The 18,710-nt window shown below is 39.3% G+C and overlaps 1 protein-coding gene across 1 annotated transcript in view; it reads left to right on the top strand.

Moving 5' to 3' along the window:
• Positions 1-18,710, top strand: part of TSPEAR (thrombospondin type laminin G domain and EAR repeats) — a 208,033-nt gene that overhangs the window by 77,345 nt on the left and 111,978 nt on the right. The window contains exons 4-6 of the mRNA XM_089671851.1: positions 12,287-12,377; positions 13,894-14,056; positions 14,500-14,631. Of these exons, the coding sequence (XP_089527977.1) occupies positions 12,287-12,377; positions 13,894-14,056; positions 14,500-14,631 (386 nt within the window). The remainder of the gene's footprint in view (positions 1-12,286; positions 12,378-13,893; positions 14,057-14,499; positions 14,632-18,710) is intronic.

Genomic DNA, 18,710 nt, shown 5'->3' with positions numbered 1-18,710 from the left:
TTTTCAGATGTTTTAAAAACATACCACCTGCTCCATTCTTTTCTAAGTTTTTCCTTTCTATCTTCATCTATGTGGTATAACTCCTCCATCTTATTTATATACTCAATCCTCTCTATCCAATCTCTCGTTGTCCTGTGCCTGACAAAATTTGGGGATTGAGCCTTTTGCAGCACTGATTAAATGGTATAATAGACTATCTTTATATTGTTTTAATGAAACCTCTGTCCTATAAAATGTTATAGGACATATGTAGTTATCCCCAATGCCTGCTGTAACCCCCCCCCCCGTAAAGTCTGACCTACACTGGGTAGGAGCTTGAACGGAGTGTAGGATTCCCTCATGCTCCTGCGTGATAGCACTATGGCAATTGGGTCCTTAGGCAATAAACACTGCATTGTAAGAACTATGGAAACGAGTCATAGGGCCCCTTTTATCCAGAGACATCAGGTTTTTGGGGCTTCGGTGTGACCAGGTTGTCGGCTATTCAAAGAACTGTTACTTTGTCCTGAATGGGGCACATACTGGTTTACTTTAAGAATATTCTTAATATGAGCCAGAATCCTAGTCATTAATATACAGCAGGACCTCCCAATGTTCTCCAATACACAAAGACATTCAATGCCATAAATAGAACATCTTCTATCACGACAAACATTGCTATTAATTAGAAAGCATTCACCCTTTTTGAAGTAAATGTTCTTTGATGCATATTTAATAGCTATGCAAGCTTTACATCATACACTTAATCCCATCATAGAACCTAGCAAGAAACTATTGTTGCCACATTTTTTGAATTTATTATTAGCAGAAGAAAACATTTTTGATTTTAAAATTTGTGTCTTTATATACATTATTCTTATGCTGCAGAATAAAAATATCCATGTCACCACTCAAGGTGATGATCAGTACTAACTAGGAAACAAGACTTGGAAACAGGGGATGCAGGTACTACACGTCACACTCAGAAACAATAAGGAACCTTTTAAATTTGTATGGAATTTTTAATTGGAGCATGGCCAAGCTATAACAAGATCAGATTAATGAAAAGGGTAAAATGTGTTGATGCCGTGACTATATTAAAATAATATAAACGGAACAAGTGAGCGCTTTTCCTGTAAGCAGCTGTACACTCAAGGCAACCAACAGAAATCCTTATTCACATAAAAGATAAAACAGTGCAGCGCTGATAAAGATAAATAAAAATGCTAAAAATGAAAAACAAATGCATATAGATGTCAAATAGGTGCAAATAATCACATGTGGAATGATTAGTAAATAGTAATGAGTATAATACATCAAAATAACCGCATAGGTAATTATGTAGAAAAAGTCCCACAGCTTCAAAACCGGTGCCAGTGCTTGGTATTAATATGAGAAATGCGCACTCACCGGACGTGCACTAAATTCGTGCATTGTGTAAAACATCCTGGTATCAATGAGTGGTCATCTGGGTCACCGTATGGAGCAGGCTCCCTCTCAGGATGGTTAGGGTCCAGGGACTTTAATGTAGATATTCAGGAGTGTCCAGAGTTCCCCTTTAGGGATGAATGGGTGCAGCTCTCTCAGGATAGACAGGAGGCTCCCTCTCTGGTCACACAGGGTACTGGGCATCTAAGGAAAATGATACTCCCCGCATGGGGTTAGAACAGAGGGATGCCCATAGTGTAGTACAATTAAATATAGATTTATTAATAAAATATATAGGATGCATCCAGGGAAATCATAAGCATGTGCAGTAAAAAACAAAAGGACTGACCGTCCCTATAGAGAAATGGCCGCCAGAGCTCCACGATGCTCCAACGGCGTGACGTCACTATGGTCATCCCTCTGTTCTAACCCCATGCGGGGAGTATCATTTTCCTTAGACGCCCAGTACCCTGTGTGACCTGAGATGGATCCTCCTGTCTATCCTGAGGGAGCTGCACCCATCCATCCCTAAAGGGGAACTCTGGACACTCCTGAATATCTACATTAAAGTCCCTGGACCCTAACCATCCTGAGAGGGAGCCTGCTCCATACGGTGACCCAGATGACCACTTATTGATACCAGGATGTTTTACACAATGCACGAATTTAGTGCACGTCCGGTGAGTGCGCATTTCTCATATTAATACCAAGCACTGGCACCGGTTTTGAAGCTGTGGGACTTTTTCTACATAATTACCTATGCGGTTATTTTGATCTATTATACTCAATATTATTTACTAATCACTCCACGTGTGATTATTTGCACCTATTTGACATCTATATGCATTTGTTTTTCATGTTTATCATTTTTATTTATCTTTATCAGCGTTGCACTGTTTTATCTTTTATATATTAAAATAATATATTTGGATTATATAATATTAATTTGACAAGAGCCTTTTTGGAAGCAGACCTTTTAGGCCTGGATTACACTAGCACAATTTCAGATGCGACTTGAGTAGCACAGAATCGCATGACAAGGGGAATCACATTGCTTTCAATGGTGCCTGTTCACATCAATTCGACTCAGCCTGGTGCAATTTTGGAAAAGGTTCCTGTACTACTTTGGTGCAATTTGGGTATGATTGTGGCCCCATAGAATATATAAACCTTATTTAAGCTACATCCAAATAGCAGTACATTCACACTAAAATCGGATCAAAATTGTATCACAGACGAGTGAACCTAGACTTGGCAGGTTTCAAGTCTGCATGATATTATATATATATAGATATACTGTATATATTCCTGACATGCACATATACAGCAGAAGAATACATTCAAAAAAGCTCTACCTTTTCTGTTTAATCTGTTTTTATTGTTTTGTATGAAAGTGAGAGTAACACATATGAGATATTTGGTGCAAGAATACACAGTTCATCAAAGATGAAGAGGAAGAGTATATAAAAAGGAAGGCATGACCAGTGCCAGGACAAGGTCATCTAGCTCCCAGGGCGAAGGTGCCAAATGGCGCCCCCACCCCCCCAAAAAAAAAATGGATGAGCATTGTTTATCAGCTAAAAACCCCTCCCTCCACCCTCCAAAAAAAAATTCAAGAACTAATCTTCACACTTACCCCCTAAGAAAAAAATCCCTTTGCAAGTCAACATTCTCCCTAAACAAAAAATGTACCCTCTCCCAGCACAAAACCACTTCCTCCCAAAATCTCCCTTCCTAGCATAAATCCTCTACCCCTCAAATTTCCCCTCTGAGCATAAATCCTCTCCCCTCTCCAAATCCCCCTCTCCTGGCACAAATCCTCCCAAATCCCCTCTCCTAGCACTAATCCTCCCCCCAATTTCTCCTCCTAGCACAAATCCCTCCAATTATTCCTACTAGCACAAATCCCTCCCCCCCCCAATCCTTTTTCCTACCACAAATCCACAGTCCAAGTACAAATCCCCCTCCAAATCACCACTTCTAGCACAACTCTCCAAATCTTCAACTGTGCCCAGGGACGCCACTCCTCGTGCCCACCTCTTGTCCCAGCCCTGGGTATAACATATAAATAACCCATATTGAAAATCGAGTTAAGATCTACCTTTTAAAAAGCAGTTGTTAAGCTCCAGACAAACAACTTTGCCTAGAATCAGATTTTGTCATCGGTCTCCTGTAGGCAACAGGAAGGAATTCTTCAGTCTCCCCATTGAACAAAATGCAACATTGTAATTTTGTAGTGAGTCACTAGTGAGAGGTTTCAGCAGAGGGTTGATGTTTGGAAGTACAGTCAAGAAATGCCCAGACACCAATATTTCCAGTGTCTCAGTCTAAGAAGTAGATTCTGACTCTGGAAAGTTACTGAACAAATATGGCTCCAAATACCACCCAAAACGCACTCTCCGCTCCTCACAAGACCTCCTTCTCTCTAGTTCCCTGGTCTCCTCCTCCCATGCCCGCCTCCAGGACTTCTCCAGGGCATCACCCATCCTCTGGAACTCCCTACCCCAATCCATCAGACTATCACCTACTCTCCTCTCCTTTAGGCGCACCCTGAAAATCCACCTCTTCAGTGAAGCCTACCCAGCCCCCTGCTAATTGCCGATCTCCTCCACTCTTCCTACCACTCCATCCCCCATAGCTTTTCCTCCTGTACCACTATCCCCTCCCTCCTAGACTGTAAGCTCGAAGGAGCAGGGCCCTCGAACCCCTCATGTATTGCATTGTATTATTATTGTACTGTCTCATGTATTGTCTCCCATTGTAATGTACAGTGCTGAGCGAACTGTTGGCGCTTTATAAATACTGTATAATAATAATAATTCTTTTGGCAAAAAAAGCAAACAAAAGCATTATCAGGGACAGCACTGTTGATCTCTGTGAGAAGTAAAAATAAATACCTGTAAGTGTTATACTTACATATTACTTAGCATTCATATTGTGATGCTGAGTCCACTTTAAGTTGCTGGTTAAATGAGGACATGTTAATTTACCGCAGACGTTTATACAGCACTGACCATTTACGTAGTACTTCACATATTATACATTCACATCAGATCCTACCCTTAAGGAGCTTATAATCTATGGTTCCTTATACACATGCATAGGCACACATACCAGGGCCAAATATCCTACCAGCATATTTTTGGAAAGTGGGAGGAAACTGGAGTACCTGGAGGAAAGTCCACACATGTACAAGGGGAACATGCAAATTCCATGCAGATAGCAACTTAGTCGGGATTTGAACCTGCAAGTCGGAATAGCTGTGATTAAGCCACTGTGTCAACCTCCACCAATCAATGTTACCCCCTTTTATATAGACGTATATAGAGCTTAATTGGTTGGTAGAGGATGCCACTGTCTGTCAGAAACTTTCTGCTAATCATACGAACATCTCTTTTGGGAATATGAAAATATTAATTAAGAGAATCAAAATGAGACTAAGATGCCACACAAATAAGGCTTTTATTTAAGTTTTTAAATGTAAAATCTTTGATATATTTGATTTTCTGAAACTATTAAAAATTCAATTACCTCTCTTTTGGAGGAGAAATATTCTATGGACTGTATTCTTTGTTCGGTTTGTTAGTGAATATGTGAATGTTTATTCCTAGCAAACAGACAGCAGAGATAAAAGTAATGTAACTAGGTGATCTAAGCACCATGACACAATTGGAACTTGTAATTTGTAGGTAAAACTGACTGCGTTCAAATTATTTTAATATAAAATATACTTCTTGTTTGACAAGAGTCTTTTATACAGTTTATAGGAATTAGCATAGGTGCTAAACCCAGTTTTGAAAATGTATATCTATGTGCAAGGGTCTACTTGTCTATGAAAAGTGGGTCAGAAGTTGAGGATGAATTAGACGGCATCATGGAAAGATAATTCCCTGGGATAGTATAAGTAAGAAGTTGATATTTTTTAAGTTCTAATAAAGTAAGTATTCAGTTTGGTGCTCATGTTTGCTCCACCATTTTTTGGAGGGAGAAAACTGAAAACTCCTCCATTTTGAAAGTCCATAGACAGAAATAGTTATGTGGAAGTAAAGAGCCATCATTGTGAGCGTTAGTGTAATGGTATTGCACAGAGCAGCCTGGATCCTCTTCTACTTAGTTTGGTGCTCATGTTTGCTCCACCATTTTTTGGAGGGAGAAAACTGAAAACTCCTCCATTTTGAAAGTCCATAGACAGAAATAGTTATGTGGAAGTAAAGAGCCATCATTGTGAGCGTTAGTGTAATGGTATTGCACAGAGCAGCCTGGATCCTCTTCTACTTAGGTCCTCTGCTGGCGCTCCTGGCTCCTCTTCCCCCTCAGAGTACCCCCATAGCAAGTTGCTTGCTATGGGGGCACATGTGTGGGCTCACTCCTGAGCTGTCTCTGTCCACTGACATACAGTGTGTAGCTTGGCCCTGCCCCCCGCTCCCTCAAGACTATCTGTTGTGATTGGCAGCAGCAGGAGATAATGTCTCTCTCTGCTGCCTCTCTATCCAATGAGGAGAGAGAGAGAGCAGAGAGAGCCACTGCTGTTGTGCACATCACTGGATCGAGATTGGGCTCGAGTAGGTATAGGGGGGTTGGGGGGAACTGCTTGCCAAATGTATGCATTAAGGTAAAAAAAACACAAACCTTTAGAACCACTTTAATAAAAAACCTAATAGGAATAAATATATATATTATATTTGCTATTAAAGTGGAAGTAAACACAATATTGTGTCTTTTACCTACAGGTAAGCCTTTAATAAGGCTTACCTGTAGGTACTGTAAATATCTCCTAAACGTGACGTCCATTGAGAGCGCCATGCTGAGGCCGAAAGTCCTGCACACATGCGTGGGAGTGATGACGACATCGCAGCTTGGCCAATCAGATGGCCGCAGCTTGCAAACACGGAAAAGTCTGGGTGAAGATGGAAGCCTCGGGGAGCCGTGACAGCACTCTGCTTGAGGGCTTCATTTTCAGGTAAGTCTTTCATAATGTGCTAGTATGCGATGCATACTAGCACATCAAGCGCTTAAGATTTTTTAAAAATTTGTTTTGCAGTTTACTACCTCTTTAATAGAAAAATATTAAAATTGTCCTGTATTAAAAAGCACAAATCAAATAGAGCAAAAATACGTACGATATTACTTTTATAACAATTGTGAATGGAAATGTTTTATAGTTAAAAAAAAAACTATACTAAATTTGGGTTAGTTTTATGCCACTATAAAAAAAACTGTCCATGCATGTAAGCAGGTGTGTCCTCAAAAAACCCCAAAATAAATAAAATACAAAGGGGTTATAGCACAGACAGCATAATTTATTTATCCTATTAAATCAAAACCCAGCATAACCAGGTATCCCTTCCCTTTTAATCACGGACCTACAGTATAAATAGAGATATATAGTATATGTGCTCAGGTCCTAAATGACTTCCATATATACAACACATGAGATACTAAAGATGTTTAGTTATATAAGTACCTGTAATTAATTAGTTAATTAATTAAAGTTTAATCCCTCCTTTTTTCCTATGTGACAGTGATGGTGGTTGGAGATTGGCCCAACACTCTCACATGGGGGCAGAGAGTCTCTAGCCTTGCGTTAGCTTGACAGGCTTTCTCTCTTACAATGGCTGAACAGGGAGGTGGGAATGTGAAGGAAAAGCAAGTATGTGCTAATGGAGGAGGGGGAAGAAAATTAAAGGAATATTGCTCTGCCCTGTATACATGAAAGAACAGATGTGCTTTGCTACATGAAAAAATGCTAGAGCACTATGATTTAGCCAAAGAGATAGCACATCAGACACTGCTTGATTTGAAGCACTATTTGTTTGATTAAAACTTCAGACTGAGCAGTCTATTATGTAAAGAGTCTTTGTTGATAGGTCATTCACTTGCATGTATGAATTTTAGCTTGAGGTGTTAAGTTTTGTAAACAATAGACTAATTTCTTTAAAGAAACAACCTGAGATCCTGTAAAATGCCTAAAGCTCTACCTGCTAGTTCAATAGCATATTGTAAAATGTTAATATGCTATAATTAGTGCCTGACAATTTTTTTTAAACTGATTTTTTAGTTGTGACATAACAAATATCACTATACAATGCCTTTATGAGCAATACATAGAATTTGGAAGCTGAAAATTTAAATGTGACCTTGTAATGGCCTCAATAATTCTTCATATATTATGAGCAGTGTTCTGAAGTGTGTCCAGTCTAAAGGATGGCTGATTAAAAAATACGGTTGTTTAAAGAGATCCTTTGCTGATTTTATGATGAAATGGTATGTATGCACAACATACAATACAAAGCTTACAAAGTACTAAATGCTAACTAAGGACTACGGAAATATATTAAAGTGTTCACCTCCAAAAATGAAAAGGTTTTCAAAGCTAATACATATATTTGTTCTGATTTATTTTTAATGGTGCTGAATATTATTTTTAGCTAAGTACAGCTGTAAATTTTAAATGTACAAAAGACTGGATAAAACAAGCATCTTTTTATAAAAGGGTGAGCTCACGGCAGCCATATTGTCTGTGAGTTGGCTCTTTTAGAATGGGCTGACAATTCTCCAGAGGGAGATGTATTTATTTATTTATTAATTGATTAATCTTTGGTACATGATAAAAATGTGCACTCACCAGAAAAAAAGTGAATAAGAACGTTGTATACAATTCCTCATCAGAGGTCTGGTCAGAGGTCTGGTCACCTTGGGCAATCCTCCCTTCTACGTGATGACAGGACTCAGTAAAGATAAATAAGATCCAGGTAACCAGAGGTTTCCTCAAAGGGGCTGGCTGGAAGGAACTGCATGTTAACAGGGGATCTTCCACCTCTTGGTATGATGCCTGGATCCTGGCCCAGGGTTTCTGAAAATAAGTACTCCTCTGTCTCATTGGATATTTCCCCCCCTGGACACTGAACACACTCAAAGAAACAGAGATGAATCCCGCTCTTCATCAATCTTCTGAAACCTAGAGGACAGTCTTCAGAGCACGTAGACACATGAAAATCATGATTCCTCTTTAAAAATGATAAAGGCTATTTTAAAGAGGAATCATGATGTTCCTGTGTCTACGTGCTCTGAAGACTGTCCTCTAGGTTTCAGAAGAGTGATGAAGAGCGGGATTCATCGCTGTTGCTTTGAGTGTGTTCAGTGTCCAGAGGGGGAAATATCCAATGAGACAGAGGAGTACTTATTTTCAGAAACCCTGTGCCAGGATCCAGGCATCATACCAAGAGGTGGAAGATCCCCTGTTAACAGGCAGTTCCTTCCAGCCAGCCCTGTTGAGGAAACCTCTGGTTACCTGGATCTTATTCATCTTTACTGAGTCCTGTCATCACGTAGAAGTGAGGATTGCCCAAGGTGACCAGACCTCTGACCAGACCTCTGATGAGGTATTTTATACAACGCTCTTATTCACTTTATTTCTGGTGAGTGCGCATTTTTATCATTTCCCACGGAGCACCACCATTATCCAGTATATTCACCAGCCACAATTCATAGACTTTATGGATGTTTTTCTGAATTTATTTGATCTAATATTTAATTTTTTAGCGCTGCATTAGTTTTTATCATTTGATTTATTGCATATATTGGTTGCTTTGAGTGCATAGCTGCTTATGGATTAAGCGCTCACTATATACCTTTTCTGTTTGTTAAATCTTTGGTACACGCCATCCATGTCGACCATAGTAGTGTCCAGCCTCTTGTTCCTTTTGTTTGACAATAGCTTACTTGTTAGCCCCACAAATGGCCAGAAATGATTGACAAGATTTGCCTCTGTAGTTACCATTGGGGTTTGCTGAAGAGTTCACAAACTTCAGGCAAGATTTATGAAACTTTTCTCAAACTGGATCTGGGAAGATTCATTCAACCCCTAGTTATATGTAATTTTATATTTAGGCTGTTTTGTCTTTTGCAGTTGCGTAATATACTTTTATCTGAAGGAGCCAACATTGTTGTGCAGACACTGCTCGTATTTTAGTTAACCACTTGCCTACCGGGCACTTTTACCCCCTTCCTGCCCAGGTCAATTTTCACTTTTCAGTACTGTTGTTAAATGACAATTGCATGGTCATGTAACACTGTACCCATATGAAATGTTTATAATTTTTTTTCACCCAAATAGAGATTTCGTTTGGTGGTATTTAATCAATACTGGGTTTTTTATTGTTTTCACTATAAAAAAAAAAAAAGACAGAAAGTTTTGAAATGTTATTTCTGTTATAACATTTTGCAAATAAATAATCTTTCTACACAAATTTAGGCCAAAATTTATTCTGCTACATGTCTTTGGTGAAAATAACCCAAATCAAAGTGTATTATTTAGTTGGTAGGAAAGTTAGAGAATCCACAAACTATATCTGAAAATTGATAAATCCTGATGTACTGACTGCTGATTTCATTTCCTGAGGCCATAAGTGCCAGGACACTACGAATACCCAAAAAATTACCACTTTTAAGATAGTAGACAGTCTGAGACATATAGTAAGAGGCTAGGCGAGTGTTTTGAAGTTGTCATTTGTTGTCATAATTTTGTGGAAAATTAAGAAGTGAAAATAAATTTTTTACAATTTTGTTTTAATTTTACATACTGTCGTCAATGCAGTACAGCATCATCATATAACTAGCGCAGCAGTGATCAGGGACACTGACTAGTGGCAACAGTATGTAAAAAAAATTAATACTTTTTAAAATTTAAAAAAACATTTTTAAAATTTTTTATTACATTTTAATAATGCTTTTATTATTTTTTTTCCTACTCCTCTGACTAGAGCAATACAATGTGACCATAGTAACATTGTACTACTCTGGGCATGGGGCCCCTGTGTCCTTCCCCAAACTCAAAAAAGCCTATGAAAAAGGTACCAGGGGCATCTCATGGGGCCCCCTACTGACCCCGGACCCTCGGGCAGTGCCCGAGTTTCCAAATGGTCAGTCCGCTCCTGCGCATACAGGTAGGTCCAGTATGATATATCACTACAAGGAAGGGTCAGACCCCCAAGGGATGTCCAGGATTGAAGTGTAACAGCAGGGAACCAATGCAGTTATGTACAAGCACGTTAAACCTAGCAGCTTTTTACCCCCTTAGTAAAAGGCTAATGCATATAGAATCCATTGAGGATTGTGCTGATTTCTGATTTATCAAACTAATTCAGCCAGTGTCCTGGCAGTATGTTTGAAGAACCAAAACATCCACAGAGATTAGAAAAGACTCGGGGACAAAAATGTTTAACTTTTGTTTCTTTGAACTTGCATTTGGTGGTGGGTAACGTGCATGTCAATTCCTACGTTTAACCTATTTGTGGCACTGCTATCAAATTGACTATTGACTTATAATCAGTCAACCTGGTTCTCACTCGAACTACTTCCAGCAATGCCGATGACAGTTGGATAGTGTAGTGATCAAGCAACAATACAAGTAGTAGTATAATAATAGTATGCAACAATGATAAAAGTGCTTATTATATTTAACAAGCCTCTGTCAGCTCGAAACTCTTGTCAGAAATGTCCTCCTTTTTCTATTAAAAAGAGATCGACCCTTCCACTGCTCATTTAATAAAAATAAAAGTTTTTAGGTTTCATGACAGGTTTGAGATAACAAGCTTCAAGAGGATTGGTAGATTTGTTATGTCTTCCAGATGTGTGTCTTACTATTAGCCTGGCTGTGGGCCATTGTCAGGCCCAGTGCTTATTCTTCAGTTTTGGTCTTCTTAGCTTCCTTGCTCTTGTATTTATTGTATTTCTATCTTGTTACCTTGTGTCCTGTGCTCTGTTTCCTCACACCTTTACTTTATTGGAGTTTTGGTGTGCTTTCCCTTCTGCTGAGTCTTATTGTTTTTCTACCCTCATCAAGGGCACTGTCTGGGCAGTGAAATGTTACAGTCCTTGCTCTTGGTGAGCTAACATGCTTACCCAGTTTCATTAGTCACTCTCCATGCCCCTTATCTTTGTACGTTAGCTACTGTATTTATTCACCCTTAGTTATGAGCTTGTCTTAGATAGTAAAGCTAACCTAAGGGTCACAGTCAGGGAATTCTTGGCAGTTTAATGCCACCATTGATATTAGAGGACCTGCTAAAGATTAGACTTTCTGTGGTTCTGTCCCTAACACACCAGTGTTTTTTACATCAGATGGCAACATAATATTTATAACATTTTTGTTTTTGTTGTTTCTAGTTACTAACCCAATTTTTGGTATGCAGTTTAACTTGTACCTATTCTAGAAGTTTACTCTCTTCATAAACCTGACTAGCAGGCCCCTGATGGCCCTGACAATTCAACATATACAGTATTCCATACATACCTGTGGTTGGGGGGGGGGCACAATGATATCTTTACATTAAAAATCTTCAGACGATATGTAAATCAAGAGAATTAGGCACTTTAAATGCAAATTTTAACCTTTCCTGTAATCGTTGATCTTGAGCCTGACTTACACTTTGCTCAGGTTTGTAAATGTTTTCTTTTTCAAGGGTCCATGCAAATTAGTGTTTCAGTAAAAATATAGTAACTATGTAAATTGGAAAAATTTTTTTGCACAGTTGAATTTGCCTGAAATATTTCAAGTCCCCTTTTTTATGAGTTCAGAAACTTGTCAGTAGGTGTCCCAATTACAATTTAAGCTATCTCAGGAAGATTGTTGAGCGTAGGACACAAAGTACATATACAGTTCATAGGCAACCTTTGTTTCAGTATGGTTCATTTGTTTCTATTACAGGGCAACCCATCTCTTATGTAATCCTATGTTGTATATGTTAGATTATGAAGTTTAGTTTTAGTAATGTTTACACTGCTGTGTAACAGTGTAAAGAAACTTTCATAATACATTTAAATGTATAAAATGACTAAAAGGATAAAATTAAAGCCCATTATTTTTGCTTCTGTGCAGTGTTCTCGAAAAACCATTTCCAGCATCATTAAACACCACCAAATCATGGATTTATGTTGGAAACAGAAGACGACGAAAAGGATTTTTCTCTGTAGGTATTGATCTAAATTTGGCAAGTTAGGGTAAATAAAGGTTGTTGGTAGAACTATGGGCCACAAAGTTAAAGAGGTGTAATTCTGTAATACACACTAAACCCATCAGCAACAAAAATGTAAAATGCAACTGGATATTTTAGATGACCCTCCAGGATGTTTTGGTGGTCACTTAAAGCTTCAGATTTTATAGTAGCAAAGTGCACACGTTCCTAGTGCTTTACTGCACTATGTTTGCAAAAGTTTGTGGTCACCTTACCATCACCTCTACAGTAATATATATCTATGCCGAAAAGTATGTGGATAACCCTCCTAAAATTAAGTTCAAGTGTTTCCAGTGATGGGTACTGGTAATGTTAATGTTACAGCATACCAAGACATTTTAGAGAACTCTGTACTTCCAACCTTATGGCAACAGCTTAGTAAAGGACATTTTCTGTCCCAGCATGACTGTGCTCTTGTACACAAAACCAGGCCCTGACTTCAGCACTGTTGAACACCTTTTGAAGGAAATGGATTGCTGATTGTGAGATGAGCCTTCTCAACTAATATCAGTACCTGACCTCTCAAATGCTCTTTTGGCTGAATAGCCATTCCCAGAAGAGAGGAGACTATTATAGATTGAAGGAGCCAACTACATATTTTTTTTAGGATGCTCAACAAGCTTGTGAAATGATCATGTGTCCACAAACATTTGCCAATATATTGTATGCCATTGCTATCCATCCCAGGTGATGACATGAACATTTTTGGGCTTGCTGATGGTACCCCTTTATCAGGCTGTTAGATTATCATTTTTTAAGTAATGTGCAATATTTAGGGAATTATATTCTATCATATCAGAAGGCAAATGAAGGCGCCTAGCTCTTTATTTTTTTTCTTATCTAGGTAACCATTATGAAAGAACATTCAATGTACAACATTAGCCAAACTTCAGCCAAATCATTTTTAAAAATGTAGGATTGAATGAAGGAGGGTTAGAACCCTTTTTTAGGTTTTTATTGTAATCTAAAACTATGTATTTATTGATGTCTATGTCCCCATTTGGAAAGCTTTTCCTTGTATAGTGCCTTGGTAATATTTCATAGAAATATTTAAGCAATTGTGTTCATATTTGAGTTGTCCAGAAAAACAAACAATATTCATATCTAAATGTGACTTTCTTTCGTTTTTACAGATACTACTTTGGAAGGAATTTTTATGGTTTTATCTAGTCTAGTTAAATGCTACCTGCAGACTCAGCTTTTAAGCCCTGTGAAGATGTAATTTTAAAATACCTTCAGATTACCACAAAGGTTCATTGAACATAAAACAGGGTCAAAGATTGAATCAGATCTATAGTTTCAGATCCAAATTAGGTGGCAAGCCAGGAAGGCTGTGCAGTTCTATTGCATTATACGTCTATTTTTAAACTTTGTGAAGACTCTTTGTGAAGTTTGAATGTATTCCCAGCTAGTGAATATAACTGTACTTTTAAAGAACATGATGATGTAGGGACTGTATTTTTATTTCCAGGGCTTGTTGAGACAGCTTGTCCTTCTGCCAGGGTCTGATGCAACATCTACGATATGCCCTAATGCCAAACCGAGGATATCAGAGCTGTCCATTCCAGGAGTGCTGAAAGAGCTGCCACTTAGGACTGGTGATGACAATGGACTACAGCTAATGTACCCTTATGGTTAGTGGTAATATATACAGGAATTAGTTAGGTAAAATACAAATGAATAGTAATTAGGAAGAAGAACATTGGCAGCTATCCCATATCTCATAATATTTACACAACTGCAGTTATTAAAAAAGCCCCTGGTGATGCATTATTAAGGAAAGAACATACATTTAAAGGTTAGAGATAAATTCATAATTTTACCATGAAAGTAGTCAGAATATAATTTAAAGAGTTGATTTATAAATATTAAATCAAAATTGTACCTATTGCGTGCATCAACCAATTGTATTCCACCTTTGAAAAGAAATAAGAACTGGTTACAACAAGCAGCATCTCCGATTTTGTTCTAGCTTTTAAATTCAGCCTCTTCATGAAATCTAACATCTCTATTTTTGCAGGCATAGTGTCATCTTTAGCTTTAACATTCCATTAATGTGCTTTTTTATTGCTTCCAGAAGCTGATATGAAAGTAACGTTAGGCCCTCAGCCTCCCTGTTCCAGCAGTGAAATATCCCAGTTCTGGATGGATACATCTCTGAAAGGTCTCTTCCTCTGTAATGGTCTCAAGTGGATTCCAGTGCTTGAAAGTAAGAATTTTGGCTGGTAAATGTATGTGATTCCTTTTATCAAGCTACTTTTCTGGGACCACAGGAAAAATATTATACAACAGCAGAAAAGAAAACTCATTGGAACTTAAATGAGCTTGTCATTTCCACCAACATGGACATTACCGTGTTGCTAAAATTACTTTGTTGCTTTAATTGATTCCTTTGTGCCTGGGAAGGATGCTGAATCCTGCGTCCAGGTTGTATTTAAAGGCATAGTGCACCTTTACAAAAAACAAAACAAAAACTGTATACAGGGGTCTGTGCACCTTTGATCAAAGTTGAATAATGGCCTTGCTATAAGTGTAGTCCATTTACTACTATTTATTTCTTGAAGCCTGGCTGAAAAACTCAGATTGCATCATCCCATTCTGCCTATCTGCCCAGGACATTGCTAAGAGACACCTAGCTGTTACTGATCGCCCCACCATCACAAGAAGGAGCTATCAAAGGCTGAGTTTAGAGCTACTGTGTCAGGCTAGAGGGGGGTTTGAATAAGAGAAAAAAACTTGCTCCTGTGATGGTGGGAGTGAACAGTAAAAGCTACTCAACAGTAAAAACAACATCCTAGAAAGAAGGCAGAATGTTATCTCTGGGCATTTTTCAGTCAGGCTTCATAGTTATGTAAATACCCTACACCTATCACAAAGGCATAATTAAATTGTGGTCAAAGCTCCACAATTTGTTTTAATCCACAGGCTCCCTTACCTGCAAAGGCAGTTTTATTTATAAAAATGAACTATGTCTTTAAGCTTTGAGTTCTCCACATGACCAGCTTAACCTGGCAGCTTCCTCATCAATAACTCACTAGCCTTGCCACAAACCTGGATTCGATTCAAGAAGGGTTTGGTAAACTTTACTAAAGTTTTGGTGACAAATTCAAAGCCTATTGAAGTCAATGTGAGCTCAATGTTACAAAAAAAAAATAATGGTCATGATGGCCAAAGTATTGTCAAACAAATGGCATGAGGAGCTGGGTACCACACTGCTAAACGTGTTAAAGCAAAAAAAAAACTTCTATAAGTTCAGTTTGTCAGGAAGAAGCAATTTTAATAATGCTTTAAGTGAAACATTCGAGATATAAAATCCCTTTAACCACAAGCCTACAGGGCACTTATACCCCCTTCCTGCCCAGGCCAATTTCCAGCTTTCAGCGCTGTTGCACTTTGAATGACAATTGCGTGGTCATACAACACTGTAACCATATGAAATTTTTATCATTTTTTTTTGACAGATAGAGCTTTATTTTGGTGGTATTTAATCACCTCTGGATTTTTTCTTTTTTCTTAAACAAACCAAAAACAACTGAAAATTTTGAAAAAAAAAAGTTTTTTCTTAGTTTTTGTTATAAAATTTTGTAAATAAGTGATTTTTCTCCTTTACTGATGTGCGCTAATGAAGCTGCAGTGATGGGCACTGATAGGCTGCACTGATGGACACTGATAGGTGGCACTGATGGGCACTGATGAGGAGGCACTGGTAGGTGGCACTGATGGGCATTGACAGGCATCATTGATGGGCACTGAAAGGCAGCACTGATATATGGCACTGATAGGCGGCACTGATAGGTGGCACTGACTGGCACTGTTAGGTGCCACTGGTGTGCACTGTTAGGCGCCACTGATGCACACTGATAGGCGGCACTGACTGGCAGTGATAGGCGGCACTGATTGGCAGCACTGATAGATGGCATTGATTGGCATTGATAGGTGGCACTGACTGGCACTGATGGGTGACACTGAAAGGCAGCTCAGATGGGCACTGATATGTTGCATTGATGTGCACTGGTAAGCACTGATATGTGGCATTGATGTGGCACTGATGGGCACTGGCATGTGGCACTGATGAGCACTGACAGCTGACACTGATGGACACTGATAGGTGGCACTGCTGGGGCTACACTGATCATCAGGGCACACTGATTATTAGTGCTCTGATGATCAGTGTACATGTCCCCTCCGCGGAATGCTGATTACCGGCTCTCCTCTTCCCATGAGCTGTCAGCGTGACAGCTCGAGAGGAGAGAAATGCCGATAACTGCCATTTCTCTGTTTACATGTGATCAGCTGTGATTGGACACAGCTGATCACATGACCGAGCCGACATCTTTGGCTCTTCCCATGGATCGGTGATCTGCTGTGTCCAAGGGACGATCGCCGCGCTGCACGCTACGGGAGCCGCGCATGTGTGGTTAGAATGGGAGGACGCCATATGAACGAGAGAACCACCTTGCGTCTGTCATATTACTATATGGTGGGCGGGAGGTGGTTAAATAACATGTCTGAGGGATACCTGAACTTTCCTGTGAAATAGAACCTCTGTACCATGTACCATACAATCTACTATAGCAAAAAATAAATAGCAGAACTTTATTTATGCTGACAGTGTGGCATGCCCCCTCCCCCCCCCCATAAAAAAAAAAGCATAGGGTTCTACCAAATACCATACCCTCCAACTTTGGTGTGAATTTTAAGGGGTAAAACTACTCAAAAACAAGGAAAAAATTGTGAACTCAGCCTTCATACCAGATCCTGATCAGAGCATGCAGACTGTCACTTTTTGACATGTCCTTAAAAAAAATGCCACAATGTAAATTCATCATCAGTCACCTTGTCTATCAATGCAGATCCACGTCAGACCTGAAGAATGATACTGAAAAAAAAAATCCCACCAACTCCCAATCCCCTCACTTACTCATGCTAAATCACAGCTAAAAGGGCAGTGTTTCCTGGGTGATGTCATTGAACCCATATAGATAGCACAATAACTGGTCAGTGATGTCATGAAGACATTGAATGGATTTACATACGCGATGCATACTAGTACATTATGACCTAAACCTGTAGGGGGGGACATTATTTTGTTTTTGGGTGGTTTTCTACTGCTTTAATGATTACATTTTTATGGATGAGTATTTTGTACCCCCTTACGCATTTACATTGCAAGAGCCAGTATCTGGGAGCCCTTTGTTGTTAATGGGGGCTTCCTCCTGGGTAAATGCTCCTTTCTCCTACCTCCACTCTTAACTCCAAAACGCATTGACTCCTGCTGCCCTCCTCCTGGGTAAATGCTCCTTTCTCCTACCTCCACTCTTAACTCCAAAACGCATTGACTCCTGCTGCCTTCCTCCTGGGTAAATGCTCCTTTCTCCTACCTCCACTCTTAACTCCAAAACGCATTGACTCTTGCTATATTCAGAACAAATGGTGTATTTATATTTTTGTATATGTTGACCAGCACTCACCTTTAGCTGCACCCATTTTACGACTGGTGGTAGGAGAAAGGAGCATTTACCTGTGAAAGTAGAGAAGGCATAATTAGATTGCTGCGTTTAACTGCTTCTTCTATGCACTCGTTCGAAGCCGCACTCAATCTGAAGCAGCACCCCATCAGAGACTGTGCCCCCCATCAGAGATCTCCCCCATGAGCTGATCTAAATTTATAGGGAGATGCTCCAATTTTATATATCCCCCCTTATGTATTATACATGGAGATCATATCCCCCCTTATGTATTATACATGGAGATCAAACTCCAAAACGCATTGACTCTTGCTATATTCAGAACAAATGGTGTATTTATATTTTTGTATATGTTGACCAGCACTCACCTTTAGCTGCACCCGTTTTACGACTGGTGCCTGTTTCCTGAGAGAATCATCCCCCACTCCTCATGTGATCTTTATCAGCTTCTAATTGGGGTGGAGTTGAATGCTCATTTGAGCATCTCCCTATAAATTTAGATCAGCTCATGGGGGAGATCTCTGATGGGGGGCACAGTCTCTGATGGGGTGCTGCTTCAGATTGAGTGCGACTTCGAACGAGTGCATAGAAGAAGCAGTTAAACGCAGCAGTTGAACTAAAGCAGGAGAACCCAAGCAGCAGGAAGACACAACAACAGTAAGAAGCTCTACTGCATGCTGGAAGACTGCAAGCAAACACCCTGGGAAACCTCTTACATGCCTGTGACCCACTCTATGTGCCTTTATATAATACGCCCCTCTTCTCATCATATTACTACCCTCTGTTCCCAAATCTCATTTCTCTACCCCTCTGCTCCACC

The sequence above is a fragment of the Staurois parvus genome, unplaced genomic scaffold, assembly GCF_062004578.1.
Source record: "Staurois parvus isolate SC_StPar_1 unplaced genomic scaffold, SC_StPar_1.0 ptg000011l, whole genome shotgun sequence".
NCBI lineage: Eukaryota > Metazoa > Chordata > Amphibia > Anura > Ranidae > Staurois > Staurois parvus.
This window is presented reverse-complemented; position numbering and strand designations above follow the sequence as displayed.